Source organism: Oratosquilla oratoria, chromosome 5 (genome assembly GCF_046742065.1).
Source record: "Oratosquilla oratoria isolate Oo_2021 chromosome 5, ASM4674206v1, whole genome shotgun sequence".
In the NCBI taxonomy this organism is placed as follows: domain Eukaryota; kingdom Metazoa; phylum Arthropoda; class Malacostraca; order Stomatopoda; family Squillidae; genus Oratosquilla; species Oratosquilla oratoria.
In genome coordinates, this window is record NC_134781.1 from 43,463,646 (window position 1) to 43,484,955 (window position 21,310).

General features: G+C 26.6%; 2 protein-coding genes across 2 annotated transcripts in view; one reads left to right on the forward strand and one right to left on the reverse strand.

Moving 5' to 3' along the window:
- LOC143025765 (uncharacterized) overlaps window positions 1-19,410 on the reverse strand; it is a 37,668-nt gene extending 18,258 nt beyond the window's left edge. The window contains exons 1-2 of the mRNA XM_076185772.1: window positions 19,377-19,410; window positions 19,191-19,295 (exon numbers count right to left, since the gene is read on the reverse strand). Of these exons, the coding sequence (XP_076041887.1) occupies window positions 19,191-19,295; window positions 19,377-19,410 (139 nt within the window). The remainder of the gene's footprint in view (window positions 1-19,190; window positions 19,296-19,376) is intronic.
- A 292-nt stretch (window positions 19,411-19,702) lies between these two features.
- On the forward strand, window positions 19,703-20,209 carry LOC143025766 (uncharacterized). The gene has a single exon (XM_076185773.1). It carries the CDS (start codon window positions 19,703-19,705, stop codon window positions 20,207-20,209), a length of 507 nt encoding a protein of 168 aa, XP_076041888.1.
- Window positions 20,210-21,310: the final 1,101 nt, after the last annotated feature.

The following is a 21,310-nucleotide window of genomic DNA, read 5'->3' on the forward strand; positions in this document are numbered from 1 at the left end:
ACCCCTACCCCTCTGGTCATGGTCAATTATTGGAAATACGCAGAAATGTCAAATACTATAGTTACCCATATAATATGAATTTTTTTAAGGTTATATAAAGCCAAAGAAAGCAAAATATGATAGGATTGACTTTAGTGTTTAACAACTATTCATTTAGTGTTCACCAGATTACTGACACGACTATGATTCCAAGAATATACTCGGGTGCTATGAAAGGGCAAATGGCAAATGTGAGAATGAATATCATTGGTCCGGATAAGCTTTTGATTTATCAGCTTCCAACTTTGCGTTTACAAATACTGCTTGCGTCCTCATGATAAAAATCCATTAGCTAGAAATGTTGCGAGTAATGATACTTATTTTTCACTCTGCCTATCTTCTAGCTTGAACATACTTTTCTCAACCTTCTATTCTCTTCGTGCTCATCCATTTTCAGATCTTTTATTTTTTATTTTTTATCTTTTATATATATTTTTTTCATTTATTTATTTTGATAGCTTCTTTACTATTTTCGATCTAGAGCAGAGTTTCTCAACCAGGGTTCCGAAAGGGTCCTAGGGTTACGCGAGAAAAAGTGATTCTTTTGATTTTTTTTTAATTTCATGACGTAATATAATCAAAGAAGCACGAAATATTCTTGGTTATTGTAATAATGTGATGTATACATCATCCTATTTAACCTATTATTACGATGAAATTAAAATGAGAAAGATATGTTTTTTTTCAGTTGTTCCTTGAGACATGCAATTTATTCTAAAGGTTACGCAAGGGTAAAAAGGTTGAGAAACGCAGCACTAGTCTTTATTTTGTCTTCCAACTGTATAAGTATTGCATAACTACTTTGTCAAGTCTTGTGATCGCCGAATGGAAGGCGACCTACCAAATCTTCTCTTCCAGCATCTTCGGCTCTATTTTATCTCAATCTGCATTGGAATGCTTCTTTATAGCCTTCATCTCTCATATATCTGTTCAAAAAATCGTTTTATGGCTATACACTTCAGAGGATTTGATTGTTTGCCCACAACTAGCCTGTGGTCTGAACTGCATGACATTAAATCTATCATTAATAGTACCTACTAATCTTGTTTATATTAGTATTTTCTAAACCTAAACTTATTTTTAATGAAAATTAAAGTCTTTGATAGTAACTTCTACACTAATCAATACAAGTACCCTTTTAACTTTTAATTATTAGTATATTCTAAACTTGTCAATATTATTACACATTAAAGTTATCATTATCGTTAAAAAAATTCACTGCTAAAATATATTAAAAACTTGTTTTTATTAGTACATATTAAAGTTATCATTAACAGTTCCTTTTCAACCTTACGTTATAAGTATATTCTATATTAGCCATTATTAGTACACAATAAAGATATTAATTGTATTTTCACACTCTTCATTAATAGTATATTCTAAAATTCTCATTATTAGTACGCATTAATGTACTTTAAATGTGCTTTGAAAATACCTTCTAATCTTTTTTTTATTGTTATATTCTAAACTTGTCATTATTAGTATATTCTAACTTTTTCATTATCACTACTTATAGTACCTTCTGAATTTTCTTTGTTTGTATATGCTAAACTTGTCATTATTAGTTCATATTAACGTTATTAGTACCTTCTAAACTTATTATTCTAGTACATTCTCGACATTCTAAAATTGACATTAATAGTATGTTCTAAACTTATCACTAGTAAAAATTTAAGTCATTAATAGTACCTTCGAAACTTATCATTAACAGTACCCTTTAAATTTGATATTATTAGCATATTCTAAACTCGTCATTATTAGTTATCATTAATAGCATCATTATTTAGTACACATCAAAGATATCATTAATAGTACCTTTTAAACTCATCATTAGAATGTTCTATACTTTTCATTATTAGTACACATTAAAGTTATCATTAATAGTACTTTCCAAATTTCTCATTATACATATATTCTAAACATGTCTACATTGGAATATTCTAAACTTGTCATTATTAGTATGTTCTAAACTTGCCATTAATAGTTTATATTAAATATATCATTATTAGTATATTCTAAACTTGGCAATATTAGTATATGTTAAAGTTGTCATTATTATTATAGTTTCAACTAGTATATTCTAAAGATGTCGTTATTAGTATATTCAAAACTCGTCATTATTAGTAAACTTATCATTAATAGTATTTTCTAATATTTTCATTATCACTATATTCCAAGTTTGACATCATAAGTACACATTAAATCTATCATTAGTAGTACCTACTAATCTTATTTTTATTAGTATTTTCTAAACCTGGCATTATTAGTGTGTTCTAAACTTTTTTCATGAAAATTAGTCATTAATAGTACCCTCTACACTAATCAATAACTAGAATGTACTATTAATGATAACTTTAATGTGTACTAATAATGAAAAGTATAGAACACTCTAATGGTGACAGGTTTAAAAGGTACTATTAATGATATCTTATAATGACAAGTTTAATAATGACAGATTTAGAAGATACTATTTAGAATACTATTTAGAATGATTATTAGAATATACTAATAATGACATTTTTAGAATATACTAATGATGACAAGTTTAGAAGATAATTTATGATAACTTCAATGTTTACTAATAATAACAAATTTAGAATATACTGATAATAAGAAGTGTGCGATTAATGATAAATCTTATTTGCACAAATAATGTCAAATTTAGAATGTGGTAATAATCGGTACTTTTGATCATTTTATTGTGTTGTAATAATGTCAAGATTAGAATATAATAGTAATAATAACTTTAATGTATATTGATACTGACAAGATTAAGATTCTCTTAGCAATATCTTTAATGTGTACTATTAAAGAAAGTTTAGAATATACTAATAATGACAAGTTTAATGTGTCATAATGTCACAATTACAATTAATTGAAACTTTAATGTGTACTAATAAAGAAAAGTTTAGAGTTTTTGAATAATGACTAATAATAACAACTTTAGAATACACTAATAATGATTACTGATTAATGTTAGAATTATACTAATAATGACAAGTTGAAAAGGAATTATCAACGATAACTTTAATATGTTCTAGTAATGACAAGTTTAGAATATAGGATTAATGACACTTTTAGGTACTTCTAATAAAAACTTTAATGTGTACTAATAATGACAAATTGAGATTATGGTATTAATAATCATTTTAACGAGTGCAAGTTTAGGATATACCAATAACGACAAAATCAGATGATTCTTTTAATAATAACTTAAATATGTATTAAAAATGATAACTTTAGAATATACAAGGTTATACAAGTTTGGAAGCTACTAATAATGATAACATTAATGTGTACTGACTATAAAAGTTGAGAATATACTATTATGGGTAAGTTTATAGACAAGTTTAGAAAGTACTATTAATGGTAAGTAAGTATAGTGATTATGATACGTTATGAATATACTTATAATGACAAGTATAGAAGATACTAATAATGACAAGTTTACAAGAGACTCTTAATAATAACTAATACTAATAATGATGATTATAGAACATGCTAATAATGATCATATTAAAGATACTATTAATGAGAAATTTAGAGTGTACTATTAATGACAAGTTTAGAGTATACTAATAATGAAATTTTAGAATATTCTATTAATGGTAACTTTAAAGAATACCAATAGTAGCAACCTTAGAATATGTAAGTACATGTTGAGAAAGTACTATTAATGATAACTCTAATATGTACTCATAATCACATGTTTAGAATATACTAATAACGACAAGTTTAGAAGGTACTATTAATTATAACTTTAATGCACTAATGATGGCAATTGTAGAGGAAAGTTGAGAATATACTATTATGGGTAAGTTTATAATATACTAATAATGACAAGTTTAGAAAGTACTATTAATGGTAAGTTTAATGAATAGTAATAATGATACGTTAAGAATATACTTATAATAACAAGTTGAGAACATATTAATAATATACAAATAATGGTCAGATGAAAAATACTATTAATGATAACTTTAATGTGTACTATTAATGAAAATTTCAGAATATGCTAATAATGAAATTTTAGGACATTTTACTAATGATAACTTTAAAGTGTACCAATAGCTTAGAATATGAAAGATAATTACATGTTTAGAAAGCACTATTAATGATAATTCTAATATGTACTCAAGTGTACTAATAATCACATAATTTGTACTAATAAGGGCAAGTTTAGAAGGTACTATTAATGATAACTTTAATATGCACTAATAATGGCAATTGCAGAGGATATTCTTAGTATATTCTAAACTTGTTACTATCAGTGCATATTAAAGTTATCATTAAAAGTATATTCTAAACATGCCATTACTAGTATTTTGTAAAATTTTCACTATTAGTACTCATTAAAGTAATTATTAGTACATATTAAAGATTTAATAATAGTACCTGCTAAACGCTATACGTTTTCTTTCTAAATTTCCCATTTTATTATAAATTTAATTATACTTTGTCATATTCTAATTTTTTCATTATCATTTCGCATAGATTTCATCTTTAATAGTGCTTTCCAAACTTGTAATTATTAGTATATTCTAAACTTCTCATTAATAGTATATACTAAACTTATCAAAAGTTATCCTTAATAGTACCTTCTAATCTTGGCATTATTAGTATATTCCAAGCTTGTCGTTATTAGTACAAGTTAACGTTATCAATTATAGTACCTTCTAAACTTACCCTTATTAGTATATAGTGCTTTGTTTATATTAGTACACATTAAAGTTATCATTAATAGTACCTTCTAAAAGTTGTTATTAAGATACAGTCTGAACTTATCTTTACTTGTAACAATGCCATTTTAGTGTATTCTAAACTTGTCAATATTACCACATTACCACATATTAGCACCTTCTAAAATCGCCATTATTATTATATTAAACTTGTTATTATCAGTATATTCTAAATTTATCTTCTAAAGTTTTCTTCTAAACATGCCATTTTTATATATTTTTACTGTATTTTTCAAATTAGTGATTACTAGCATATCATAATCGTGACCGTATTAGTACACATTGAAGTTATCATTAACTTTCTTAACTTTTCATTAGTATGTTCTAAACTTAACGTCATTTGCCATTTGCCATATAAGTTAGCATTAGTAGTACCTTCTAAACATCTCATTTTTAGTATAATTTAATCTTCTCATTATTGGTGTTTTTTAAATTTGTCAATATTGGAATTTATTAAAGTTTATATTAATAGAACTTTCTGAACTTGTCATTATTAGTACACATTAAAGTTATCATTAATAGTACCTTATAAACTTGTCTTTGTAAAGTTATCATTAATAGTATCTTTCTAAATTTGTCATTTTAGTACAAATTCAATTCATTATCAATAGTACCCTCTACACTTGTCAATTTTTGCATATTATAAACTTGTTATTATTAACACATATCTGAGTTATCATTAAAAGCTTCTCTTCACGTTTAAGTTATCATTAACAATACTTTCTAAAGTTGTCATTGTTCGTATATTCGAAAAATATCAGTATTAGTAAATACTAACATATCTTCTTTATTATTCTAAACTTGTCCTTATTAGTACACATTAAAGTTATCATTATTTGGACCATTATTAGTATATTCTAAACTTGGCAGTACTAATATATTCCACAGTTTATAATTATTTAAAACTTGTCATTATTAGTATATTCTAAAATTGTAAGTATTAGTACATGTTCAAGTTACCGTTATTACTGGCTTTTTAATATGACATTGTTAGCTTTATTTAAAAACGTATTATAGTTATCATTGATAGCAATTTCTAAGTATGTTATTATTAGTATTTATTAAGCTTTACATTATCAATATAATCAAAACGTGTCATTGCTACACATTAACATTATTATTAATATAACATTTTAAACTTTATTACACTATTGCATAATACATGTGAATAATAACATATAACATGTGAATATGTGTACATATTTAAGTTATCATTAATAGTGCCTTTAAACTTGTCATTATTAGTATATACCAAACATTAATTATCAGAAAACATTTAAGTTTTTATTTAAAAGTTATCATTGTTCGTAAATTCGAAACATCACTATTAGGAGATACTAAACATATCTTCTTTTGTATTCTAAACTTTATTAGTATACATTGAAGTTATCATTACTAAGACCTTGTATCCTTACCATTATTAGTATATCCTACACTTAGTAATAATAATATATTCCGAGTTTATCATTATCCTAAACTTGTCACTATTACTATATTCAAAACTTTTGAGTATCAATACATATTAAAGTTATCATTAGTAGTGTCTTCTAAACATGTCATTGTTAGTATATTTAAAACTAATGAAAATTTTAATTTATATGGGAAATTTATAAAAAAAAGTATAGCGTTTAGCAGGTACTATTATCAAAATCTTTAATGAGTACTAATAGTGAAAAATTTACAAAATACTAGTAATGACATGTTTAGAATATACTTTTAATGATAACTTTAATATGCACTGATAGTAACAAGTTTAGAATAACATATTCAGTCGGAACTATTGATGATAACTTTAATATCAAAAGTTTAGAATATATTAATAATGAATATTGTCGATAGTACTATTAATGATATATACAACAATAACCAATAATCAAAATTTTAGAAAATGATATTTGTAATAACTTTAATATGTTTTAATAATGACAATTTTAGAAGGTTCTATTAAATATCTTTGATATGTACTAATATTGAATAATTTGATCTGTGTTTAGAATATACTAACAATGACAACCATAGAATATCAGCATAATGTATATTAATAGGGACAAATTTATGATATTCTAATTATGACTAGTTTAGAAGGTATTATTAATGATAGCTTTAATGTGTACTACTAATAACAAGTTTGGAATATACTAATAATAACAAGTTTAGAAGGTACTTTAATGTGCACCAATAATGATAAATTTAGAAGGTATAGCTATAATGTGACAAGTTTACAATATACTGATAATGCAAGGCACAGTTAATAACTTTTATGTGTACTAATAATGGAAAGACTAGAATATACCAATGTATACTAATAATGAAAACTTAAAATATACTAAAATAATGGCAAATTTGTAATATACTAATAATGACTAGTTTAGAAGATATATTGATAATGCATTTAACTTTGACAAGTTTAGAAGGTATTATTGATAATAACTTTAATGTGTACTAATAATCAGAAGTTTACAATATACTAATTAAAATAGGTTTAGAAGGAACACGCATGAGTACTAATAATGGAAAGAATTTAGAATTTAGAATATACTAATAATGGAAAGAATTTAGAATTTAGAATATACTAATAATGGAAAGAATTTAGAATTTAGAATTTACTAATAATAATAAGTTTAGAAGGTACTAATAATGATAACGTTAATAAAAACCAATAATGACAAGTTTAAAATATATAAAGAAAATCTAGGAGTAATATTGAAAAAATTAGAATATTCTAATACTGACAAGTTTAGAATATAACAACAAAAATAAGATTAGAAGGTATTTTTAAAGATAATATTAATGTGTAGTAATCATGTGAAAATACAATTAATATATTTATTGTGTACTAATAATGACAAATATAGAACATACCTATAACGACATGTTGAAAAGGAACTATTAATGATAACTTTAATGTGTTAAAGTTTAATAGTGATAAGTTTTTAACGATAATGATAAATTTAATTTGTAATAAGTTTAGAATATACTAATAATTACAAGTTAAAGGGATACTGTTAATGATTAGTGTATAAGGTACTATTAATAAGTTTAATTTTCACTGATAATAAGTTTAGAACACACTAATAATGCCAGGTTTAGAAAATACTAATAATGATAACTTTAATGTGTAATAAGTTTAGAATATGCTAATAATAAGTAATAATAAAAATAAAGTGATAATAATAACTTTAGAATATACTTTGATAACTTTAATTTTCACTAATAATAAGTTTAGAACACACTAATAATGCCAGGTTTAGAAAATACTAATAAAAACAGGATTAGTGGGTACTATTAATGATATATTTAATGTGTACAAATAATGTCAAACTTAGAATATAGTAATAATGAGAAGATAAGAAGATACTATTAGTGATAAGTTTACTAATAATGACGACTTTTGAATATACTAATAACGACATCTTTAGAATATACTAGTTTAAACTATAGTAATAATAAGTTTAGAACACACTAATAATGCCAGGTTTAGAAAATACTAATAAAAACAGGATTAGTGGGTACTATTAATGATATATTTAATGTGTACAAATAATGTCAAACTTAGAATATAGTAATAATGAGAATATTAGAAGATACTATTAGTGATAAGTTTACTAATAATGACGACTTTTGAATATACTAATAACGACATCTTTAGAATATACTAGTTTAAACTATAGTAATAATGACGTTTAATGAAAAATTTAACATATGCTACTATTACCAAGCTTAGAATATACTAATAATGATAGATTTAATATGAGTTATTAATGGCAAGTTTAGAGCATACTAATAATGACAAGTTTAGAATATTCCAATGTAGGCATGTTTAGAATATACGTATAATGAGAAATTTGGAAAGTACAATCAATGATAACTTTAATGTGTACTAATAATGAAAAGTATAGAACATTCTAATGATGACAAGTTTAAAAGGCACTATTAATGATATCTTTGATGGGTACTAATAATGAAAAGTTTAGAATATTCCGATAATGACAAGTTTAGAAGATACTACTAATAATGACGATTTTAAAATATACTAATAATTACAAATTTAAAGGGGACTGTTAATGATGAATTTTGAAGGTACTATTAATGTTTCTATTAGTATGTTCTAAACTTATCATTAGTTTAGAATGTTTAGAATATTCTAGTTTGAATGATATTGTAATAAAGACAACTTTAACATAATATTGCCAAGTTTAGAATATACTAATAAAGATAAGTTTAGAACGTCTTATTAATGACGAATTTAAGATTAAGTATTAATGACAAGTTTAGAACATACTCATGATGACAAGTTTAGAATATACCAATGAAGACATGTTTAGAATATACATGTTTAGAATATACTGATAGTACTATTAATATACTGATAGTACTATTAATGATAACTTTAATGTGTACTAATAATGAAAAGTTAATGATAATGAAAAGTTAATGATAACTTTAATGTGTACTAATAATGAAAAGTATAAAACATTCTAATGATGACAAGTTTAAAACGTTTGATGTGTTTGATGTGTATAATGACATGTTTAGAACATTCTAATAATGATAGGTTTAGAAGATCCTATTTACTATACTATACTATTTAAAGGGTACTTTTAATGATAAGTTTAGGAGGTACTATTAATTACTTTATTTTTCACTAATGATAAGTTTAGAACATACTAATAATGCCAAGTTAGAATGTACTAATAAAACAAGATTAGAAGGTACTTTTAATGATAAATTTAATGTGTACTAATAATGGCAAATTTGGAATATACCAATAATAAAGATTAGGATATACTATTAATGATAAGTTAACTAATAATTACGAGTTTTGAATATACTATTAATGACATGTTTAGAATATACTAGTTTAAATTATGATAATGACAAAGTTAGAATAATGGCAACTTTAGCATATTGCCAGGCTTAGAATATACTAATGATAACGTCCTATTAATGATAAATTTCATATGATATATTATGACAAGTTTTGAACATACTAATAATGACAAGTTTAGATACATCAATGAAGACATATTTAGAATATACCAATATTGACATGTTTATAATATACGTATAATGAGAAGTCTAGAAAGTACTATTAATGATAACTTTAATGTGTACTAATAATGAAAAGTTTAGAGTTTTTGAATAGTGACTAACAATAACAGGTTTAGAATACACTAATAATGATTACTAATTCATGTTTGAATTATACTAATAATGACAAGTTGAAAAGGAATTATCAATGATAACTTTAATATGTTCTAGTAATGATAAGTTTAAAATATACGATTAATGACACTATTTAGGTACAACTAGTAAAAACTTTAATGTGTACTAATAACGACAAGTTAAGATTATGGTATTAACGAGGGCTATTAATGACAAGTTTAGGATATACCAATAACGACAAGATCAGAAGATTCTTTTAATAATAACTTAAATATGTAGTAGGAGTGACAACTATAGAGTATACATGTTTATACAAGTTTGGAAGCTACTTATAATGTGTACTAATTATGAAAGTTGAGAATATATGGGTAAGTTTGTAATATACTAATAATGACAAATTTAGAAAGTACTGTTATTGGTAAGTTTAATGTATATGGAACATACTAAGATACTGTTGATGATAACTAATACTTATAATGATAATTATAGAACATACTAATAATGATCAGATTAAAGATACTATTAATGATAACTTTAATTGTACTGTTAATGACAAGTTTAAAACATACTAATAATGAAATTTGAATAATATTCTATTAATAATAACTTAGAATATGAAAGATAAGTACTATTAATGATAACTCTAATATGTACTCATAATCACATGTTTAGAATATACTAATAAGGACAAGTTTAGAAGGTACAATTAATGATATCTTTAATATGAAAGTTGAGAATATACTATTATGGGTAATGACAAGTTTAGAAAGTTTAATGTATAGTAATGATGATACGTTAAGAATGATAACTAATAATAATAATGATAATTATGGATAATTATAGAACATAATAATCAGAATAAAGATACTATTAATGTAATTGTACTATTAATGACAAGTGTAGAATATACTAAGAATGAAATTTTAGAATATTCTATTAATGATAACTAATAGTGAAAAGCTTTAGAAAATACTATCGATGTAACAATACTGAACAATAAAAAGTTTAGAATAAAAGGTAATGACAACTTTAGAAGAATCTAATATTGACTTGTTTAAGATATAGCAATAATCATAAATTGAAAAGATCCTATTAATGATAACTTAAATATGAACTAATAATGGCACGTAATAATGAGAAGTTTAGAAGGTACTGTTAATGAAATACAAGTAATAAAACGTTTAGAATAAAAGATAATGACAAGTTTAGAAGAAAGTAATACTCACATGTTTAAAATATAGCAATAATGATAAGTTTAAAGGATCCTATTAATGATAACTTAAATATGTACAAATAATGACACTTAATAATGAGAAGTTTAGAAAGTACTGTTAATGAAAACTTTCATGTGTACTAATAATGAAAGTTTACAATATACTAACTAAGACAAGTTTAGAAGGTACTATTAGTGATAAATCTAATGTGTGCTTAGAATATACTAATATATAGATTCTGAAGGCACTGTTAATGAGTATACTAACAATGGTAAGTACTGCTAATATTAAAATGAAAAGTTTAGAATGCAGTATTGATGATAACTTTAGTGTCTACATGTTTAGAATATACTAATAATGACAAGCTTACAATGTACCATTAAGGAAAATTTTAATGTGTCCTAATAATGACAAATTTAAAAGATACTACTAATAGTAACTTTAATGTGTATTAATAATTAAGAATATACTCACAATTATGAATATACTCACAAGTTTAGAAGGTGCTATCAGATATAACTTTAATTTGAACAAATAAGGACAAGTTTAGTACATGACAAATTTAGACCGTTCTATGAATAAATAATGTCATGTTTAGAAGTTACCATTAGTGATGACTTTAATGTGCACTAATAACACTTTTAGAATATATTAATAATCGTTTAGAAGGTACGATCAATTATAACTTTAATGTACTAATAAGGATAAGTTTGGAATATACTAAATGACAGGCTTAGACGGATCTACTAATGATATATTTAATATGTACTAATAATCACAAATTTAAAATGTACTATTGATGACAAGGTTAGAATATTTTAAGAGCGATAATTTTGATGTGTTCTAATAAGAAGAGGTTTATAATATCCAAATAATGAAAAAATTAGGAAGGTATTTTGAATGATAACTTTAATGTCTACTAATAATGACAAGTTTAGAATATAGTAATAATGACAAATTTAGAATATACTATTAATGATTACTTACATGTGTATAATATACTAATGATATCAAGTTACTGTTAAGGTAGAAGGTACTGTTAACGTGTACTAATAATACTAGAATATACAAATAATGACAACTTTAGAAGGTAATATATATCATAACTTTAATTTGTACTAATAATGACCAGAACGTACTAATGACAAATTTAGAATGTACTATAAATGAAAATTTTGGTGTCTTCTAACAATTAATGTTTGAAAATACTATCTTGAAAAGTTTAAAGGCACTGTTAATGATAACTTTAATATGTACCAATAATCACAAGTTTACAATTTTGTAATAATGACAAGTTTTGGAGGTTATTTTAATGATAACGTTAATGTGTAGTAATAATGACACGTTTTAATCATATTAATAATGCAAAGTGGTAATAGCAAAATCAGAAGTTACTATTAATGATAAATATAATACGTACTAATAATGATTAGTTTTTTATAACCTAACAATATCATGATTAGAAGACATTACTAATGGTAACTTTAACATGTATTAATACTCACAAGTTTAGAATATATTAATAATGACAAGTTTAGAATAATGATAAAGTTGAAAAATGATAAGCTTGAGAAATCTTCTAATAACCACAGGTTTAGAATGTATATACAATTAAAAGTTTAGAATCTACTAAGAATGACAGGTTTAGAAGATACTCTTCAAGATAACTTTGATGTGTAGAAATAATGACAAGTCTGGAATATACTAATAATAATAAGTTTAGAAGGTTCTAGTAATGATAACTTTATTTTGTACTAATAATGACAAGTTTAGCATATAAGTTTACAAGGTACTATTAATGATAACTTTAATGTGTATTAATAAATACAAGTTTCGAACATATTGATTAAGTTTAGAAATTACTAATAATGACAACTTTAGAAGGTAATATATCATAACTTTAATTTGTACTAATAATGACCAGAACGTACTAATGTCAAATTTAGAATGTACTATAAATGAAAACTTTGATGTCTTCTAATATATAATTAATGTTTGAAAAATATAAATAATGAAAAGTTTGAGGGCACTGTTAATGATAACTTTAATATGTACCAATAATCACAAGTTCTCAATTTTGTAATAATGACAAGTTTTGGAGGTTATTTTAATGATAACGTTAATGTGTAGTAATAATGACACGTTTGAATCATATTAATAATGCAAAGTTTAGAAAATTCTTGTAATAGCAAAATCAGAAGTTGCTATTAATGATAAATATAATACGTACTAATAATGATAAGTTTTGAATAACCTAACAATATCATGTTTAGAAGACACTACTAATGGTAACTTTAACATGTATTAATACTCACAAGTTTAGAATATACCAATAATGACAAGTTTAGAATAATGAAAAATTTGAGAAATGATAAACTTGAGAAATCTGCTAATAACCACAGGTATATACAATTAAAAGTTTAGAATCTACTAAGATTGACAGGTTTAGAAGATACTCTTCAAGATAATTTTAATGTGTAGAAATAATGACAAGTGTGGAATATACTAATAATGATAAGTTTAGAAGGTTCTAGTGATGATAACTTTATTTTGTACTAATAATGACAAGTTTAGAATACAAGTTTACAAGGTACTATTAATGATAACTTTAATGTGTATTAATAAATACAAGTTTCGAACATATTGATTAAGTTTAGAAATGACTAATAATGACAACTTTAGAAGGTAATATATATCATAACTTTAATTTGTACTAATAATGACCAGAACGTACTAATGACAAATTTAGAATGTACTATAAATGAAAACTTTGATGTCTTCTAATAATTAATGTTTGAAAAATACTAATATTGAAAAGTTTAAAGGCACTGTTAATGATAACTTTAATATGTACCAATAATCACAAGTTCATAATTTTGTAATATTGACAAGTTTTGGAGGTTATATTAATGATAACGTTAATGTATAGTAATAATGACACGTTTGAATCATATTAATAATGCAAAGTTTAGAAAATTCTTGTAATAACAAAATCAGAAGATGCTATTAATGATAAATATAATACGTACTAATAATGATTAGTTTTGAATAAACTAATAATATCATGTTTAGAAGACACTACTGATGGTAACTTTAACATGTTTAGAATATACCAATAATGACAAGTTTAGAATAATGATAAACTTTGGAATATATTAGTAATAGCAAAATCAGAAGTTACTAATAATGATTAGTTTTGAATAGCCTAACAATATCATGTTTAGAAGAAACTACTAATGTATTTAATATGTATTGATACTCACAAGTCTAGAATATACCAATAATGACAAGTTTAGAATAATGATAAACTTTGGAATATATTAGTATTGCCAAGTTTAGAATATACTAATAATGATATGTATACAAGGTCCTAATAATGATAACTCTAATGTGTACGAATAATGAAAATTTTGGAATACCCAAGAAGATATGTTTCGAACAATGACAACATTAGAAAGTATTGTTGATGATGATTTAATAATGAGGGTTTTAGAGCATGCAAATATTGACAAGCTTAAATTTGTACTAATAATGACAAGTTAGAACATGCCTTACGTTAATATATTTCAAACCTTACGTTGTTAATATATTTCAAACGTGTCATTATTAGTACACATTAACATTATCATTAATGTAGCCTTCTATGCATGTCATTATTAAAATATTGTAAACCTGTGATTATTAGTACACATTATAATTTTGTCATTGGTCGGATATTAAACTCTCATTATTAGTATCATTAAACCTTGTAAACTTGTCATTATTAGTACAAAATAAAGTTATCATTAATAGAACCTTCTAAACTTATCCTTATTAGTATAATCCACGATTGTCACTATTTCTACACATTAAAGTTATCTTTAACAGTATCTTCTAAACTTGTCAATCTTGTCAATATTTAACACTTGGCATTATTAGTACCCATTAAAGCTTGTCAGTTTTATGTTCTAAACCCTCATTATTAGTGCACATTAGTTATCACTAAAAATACTTTTTAAGTGGTCATTGTTCGTAAATTCGAAACATCATTATTAGTAAATACTAAACATATCTTCTTCGGTATTCTAAACTTTATTAGTATACATTAAAGTTATCATTACTAGGACCTTGTATCCTTATCATTATTAGTATATTCTTAACTTGGTAATAATAATATATTCCGAGTTTATCATTATTCTAAACTTGTCATTATTAGTATATTCTATACTTTTGAGTATTAGTACATATTAAAGTTGTCACTAGTAGTGTCTTCTAAACATGTTATTGTTAGTATATTCAAAACTATCTATTAGTACGTACTATAGTTATCATTAATAGCAACTTCTACTATGCTATTGTTAGTATTTTCTTAACCTTGCATTAATAGTATATTTTAAACGTGTCATTATTACTACACATTAACGTTACCCTTAATGTAACCTTCTAAACATGTCATTACTAATAATATTCTAATTATAACAAGTTTAGAAGGTATTATTTATGTTAATTTTAACGTGTTTAGAATATACTAATAATGATAAGTTTAGGAGGTACTATTGCATGATAACTTTAATATGCACTAATAATGACAAATTTAGAATATGCTAGTAATGACAATTTTGTAATATTACGGTTAGATTTAATATGTGCTAATGTGGTAATAATGACAAGTTTAGAATACACTGAAAATAGCATTTTTGTAATATACAAAAGATATGTTCAGAAGGTTCCTTAATGACAACTTTTAGAAAGTACTATTAATGATAACTTTAATGTGTACTAATATAAACAAAGTACTATTTACTAATAAGGGTAAGTATAGAAGGTACTATAATTAATAACGTTAACTTGTACTAATAAAGACAAGCTTAGAATATACTAATAATGCCAAGTTTAGAAGGTGCTATTAAGGATAACTTTAATGTCTACCATTAGTAGTAAGTTTAGTATATACTAGTAATGTGAAGTTTAGAATATACTAATAATGACAAGTTTGGAAAACACCATTAGAGATAAATCTATGTGAAATGATAATGAAAAGTTTAGAATATGACAAGTTTACATGTTAATGAAAAATTGATCTATAACAAAATGGGAAATTTACAAAAAACGTATAGTACTATTAATAAAATCTTTAATGTGTACTAATAATTACTTAAATGAGTACTAATAGTGAAAAGTTTACAAAATACTAATAATGACATGTTTAATGATAACTTTAATATGTATACATATCATTATTACTAAGAATAAAATGTATTAATAATAGCTTTAATGTGACAAGTTTACAATATACTTATAATGCAAGGCACAGTTAATGAAAACTTTTATGTGTACTAATAATGGAAAGACTAGAATATACCAACAATGACTTTAATGTGTACTAATAATGAAAAGATTAAAAGATACTAATAATGGCAAGTTTGTAATATACTAATAATGATTTGTTTTAAAGATATATTAATAATGCATTTAACTTCGACAAGTTTAGTAGGTATTATTAATAATAACTTTAATGTGCACTAATAATATAATCAGAGGTTTAGAAGGTACAGGTATGTGTACTAATAATGGAAAGATTAGAATGTACCAATAATTACAAGTTTAAAGAGACAAGTTCAAGACAACTTTAATTTGTACTAATAATAAGCAAGTTTGTAATGTACTAATAAAGACAAGTTTAGAATGCACTCTAATGAATTTAATGTGTACTAATAATAAAAAGTTTAGAATATGGTAATGATAACAATTTTAGAAGGTATTATTGAGATCTTTAATGTGTACTAATAGTGACAAGTTTAGAATATAGTAATAATGAGAAATTTAGAAGGTACTATCATTGACAAGTTTAGAATGCACTAATAATGAAAAGTTTGGAAAATATTATCAATGATAACGTTAATGTTATACTAATAAATACAAACAAATAAAAAACTACAAAATACAAAAAAATACAAAATATATAAAAATACAAAACAAATACAAATACAAATGTATAGGTTATCAATAATAACTATAATGTGTTCTGAAAATGAAACGTTAAAAGTTTAGAATAAGCTAATAATGACAATTTTAGAATGTACTTTTAACGATAACTTTAATGTGTACTAGTAATGACAGGTTAAAGGTACTATTAATAGTAACTTTAAAGTGAACTAATAATGACATATTTAGAGTATACTAATACTAAGTTTAGGATATACAAATAAAGGCCGGGTAGGTACTATTAATGATAACTTTAATATGTACCAATATTGAGATGGTTAGAATATACTATAAATGACAATTTTATAAGGAACTATTAATGATAACCTTAAAGTTTAGTAATAATGACAAGTTTAGAATATACTAGTAATGACAAGTTTAGAAAGTACTATTAATGATAACTTTAGAGTGTACTAATACTGTAAAGTTTATAATATACAAATAATAAAAAGTTAAGAATAAAAAATAATGACAAATTTAGAAGAAACTAATATTGATATGTTTAAAATATAGCAATAATGAGCATTTTAAAAGATCCTATTAAATGATATCTTTAATGTATACTAATAATGGCACGTAATAATAAGAAGTTTAGAAGGTACTGCTAAGTTTAGAATATACTAATAATAACAAGTTGAGATGTTACTATAATTGTTAACTATAATATGTGCTAATAATGAATTTAGAATATACTAATAATTTTAAACGATAACAATAATGACAAAAATTTGGTTGTAGCATGGGTTCAAATCTCTCTCCTGTATTGGTCAATCTGTACATGGAATACTTTGAGTGTTCTTCTGCCCACCATTAAACCCGCAGACATGGTTTGGTTTAGATACGTAGATGACATTTTCACTCTTTGGGATGAAAATTGGGGTTTAAAGTTGAATGGGAAGAACAAGGTAAGCTACCCTTTTTAGATATTCTCATTGTTAGTGACGTAGACAAGCTTGCTTTTACCGTCTATAGAAAAGAAACCCATTCTGGTAGTTATCTTCATTTTTTCAGCAGTCACCCAGACAAAGTAAAAAGTAGCGTCGCTTCAGGATTATTCCTTCGAGCTCTTAGAATTTGCAGCCCCCAGTTTCTTGAAGGAGAATTAAACATTATAAAATCTCAACTTAGTAATTTAGCTTACCCGGATTGGTTCTTGGTCAAAGCCCTCAGCCGAGCGAGATAAATCGAGTATACAAATAGAAGAAAGTTGCGCTTAACTTATATCGTCTCTTGATAGCTCAATCGGATTAGTCAATGGTCATTTGTTACGTATGAACAGTGGTTCGAGTCATTCGCTTGACCACGTATCAATTTCTGTATGTATGCCTCTGTTCGAGTTCCTCGACGTGAACGGTTTAGAATTAAAGTGAATTGTGGTTGATGTATGTATGTATGTATGTATGTATGTATGTATGTATGTATGTATGATGGATGTATGTATGTATGTATATATATGTATACATATATATATATATATATATATATATATATGTGTGTGTGTGTGTGTGTGTGTGTGTGTGTGTGTGTGTGTGTGTGTGTGTGAGCGTGTGTGTGTGTGTGTGTGTGTGTGTGTGTGTGTGTGTGTGTGTGTGTGTGTGTGTGTGTGTGTGTGTGTGTGTGTGTGTGTGTGTGTGCGTGTGTGGCAGAGGGGAAAACACACAAATAGAACGAGAGTTTATTCTTTAACTAGTTTCGCACTGTGGTGCTTCTTCAGAGATAATTTTACGCTACGGAAAATACTGGCAATAAATACAGAAAATGTTTGGATAATAAACTAGGGTAGGTCAATAGGTCTGAGTTCAAGGAGGCTCTAACTCTTGCGTGTTGGTCGTACTGACACTCCGTGGGATGCTTCTGGTGATCATTTGTTCCGTTTTTTTCATTCTTTTGCTGCGTGCCGTGGTGTTGTCTCCAATAATTTGATGTCACCTACTCTATTGTTCGTACATTTATTGGTGGCTATGTACAGAGCTTCTACGATTTTTCTTTGCTTTTTGCTGAGATTATTATGTAGAATACTCTCTTGATCCCATTTAGATAGATGTCCTTCTTTGTCTATGTGGTTCACGAATGCGTTGGTGTTGCGGTGGTATTGGGCATCGGGTGGGTTTGTGTTCTTTTAATCTCGCGATTAATCCCCTGTATGGTTCTCCTACATATGCACTGTCACACCCTGAACATGGAATTTTATAAATTAAACTTTCGGTATTGTTATTTTCTATCTTTGGTTTGATAAGGTCACTAATTTTCTTACCTGCGTCACAAGAGATGTCCCAAGATATGTCCATATGTCTCAGTTCTTTTCTGAGTGCGCAGGTCAAGTCTGAGGTGGGGACTACTATGTACATTGTATTGTTCTTTCTATGGTTTTGTTATTATTTCTCTCCCTTATGGGAAGCTTCGATGTACAAAGTCTCTATACAAATATCTTAATTCAAAACGTTTTTTCTGCTATAAAGAAAGTCTTGCCTCACATCAACGGAGACGACCTTCCTATCAACAAGGACTACATAAAACTAATTGAAATGTGCTTCGGTTTCTTTCGACGGCAAAATATTTCACCAACATGAAGGCTTGCCCATGAGGCCCCCTTTAAGTGCAGTAGCCGCATGCCTCTTCTTAGAGACATTGGAAAAAGAAGAATACATGAACATCATCCCAAACGACAGCAAGTGTAACAGGTACGTGGATGACTGCCTTCTCGTCCTCCACAAAGACACCAACATTAGTGACATCTTATCACGTCTCAACCAAGTACACCCTAAAATTCAGCTGACTGTAGAGCACGAGGTTAACGGATCCCTACCATTCCTGGATACCGTCATCATCAGGGAAAATAACTCTGTAAAATTCAAGGTATATAGAAAACCCACCCACAAAGATGATTACATTCATTATTTTAGTGCTCACGACAAAAAGACGAAGACTGGTGTAGTCATGGGATTTTACCTTCGAGCACTCAAGATATGCAACCCTGAATTCCTCAGTGACGAATTGCAGCATATAACCAAGACCTTCGTAAAACTTAGCTTCCCCGCTGGTCTTCTGTCCGCAACCCTGAAGAAACCCATAGCCATAATGGAGTGAAATAATGACAAAAATCAAAGCAAGAACAATACAATGTACATAGTAGTTCCCATCTCAGACTTGGCCTGCGCACTCAGTAAAGAACTGAGACATACGGACATCCACTTCTCTTGTGACGCAGGTAAGAAAATTAGTGATCTTATCAAACCAAGGATAGAAAATAACAAATCCGAAAGTTTAGTTTATAAAATTCCATGTTCGGGGTGTGACAGTGCATATATAGGAGAAACTTACGAGAGTACAAGGCCGATGTCAAATACCACCGTAACACCAATGCACTCGTGAACCACATAGACGAAGAAGGACATCTACCTAAATGGGATCAAGCGAGTATTCTGCATAATAATCTCAGCAAAAGACAAAGGAAAATCGTAGAAGCTCTGTACATAGCCACCAATAAATGTACGGACAATAGAGTAGGTGATATCAAATTATCGGAGACAATAGCACGGCACGCAGCAAAAGAGTGGAAGAAAACGGGACGAATGATCACCAGAGGCATCCCACGGAGTGTCAGTACGACCAACGCGCAAGAGTTAGAGCCTCCTTGAACTCAGACTTGTCCTAGTTCATTACCCACACATTTTCTGCATTTATTGCCAGTATCTTATGTTGTGTAATATTCTTTCTGAAGAAGCACCATAGTGCGAAACTAGTTAAAGAATAAACTCTCGTTCTATTTGTGTGTTTTCCCCTCTGCCTCTCTCACCTGTCAAGATGTCGTCACACACACACACACACACACACACACACACACACACACACACACACACACACACACACACACACACACACACACACACACACACACACACACACACACACACACACACACACACACACACACACACACACACACACACACACACACACACACACACACGAAGAAGGACATCTACCTAAATGGGATCAAGCGAGTATTCTGCATAATAATCTCAGCAAAAGACAAAGGAAAATCGTAGAAGCTCTGTACATAGCCACCAATAAATGTACGGACAATAGAGTAGGTGATATCAAATTATCGGAGACAATAGCACGGCACGCAGCAAAAGAGTGGAAGAAAACGGGACGAATGATCACCAGAGGCATCCCACGGAGTGT

Coding starts and splice junctions, on each gene's coding strand:
- LOC143025766 (XM_076185773.1), top strand. CDS start 19,703: ATGAGGCCCCCTTTAAGTGCAGTAGCCGCATGCCTCTTCTTAGAGACA.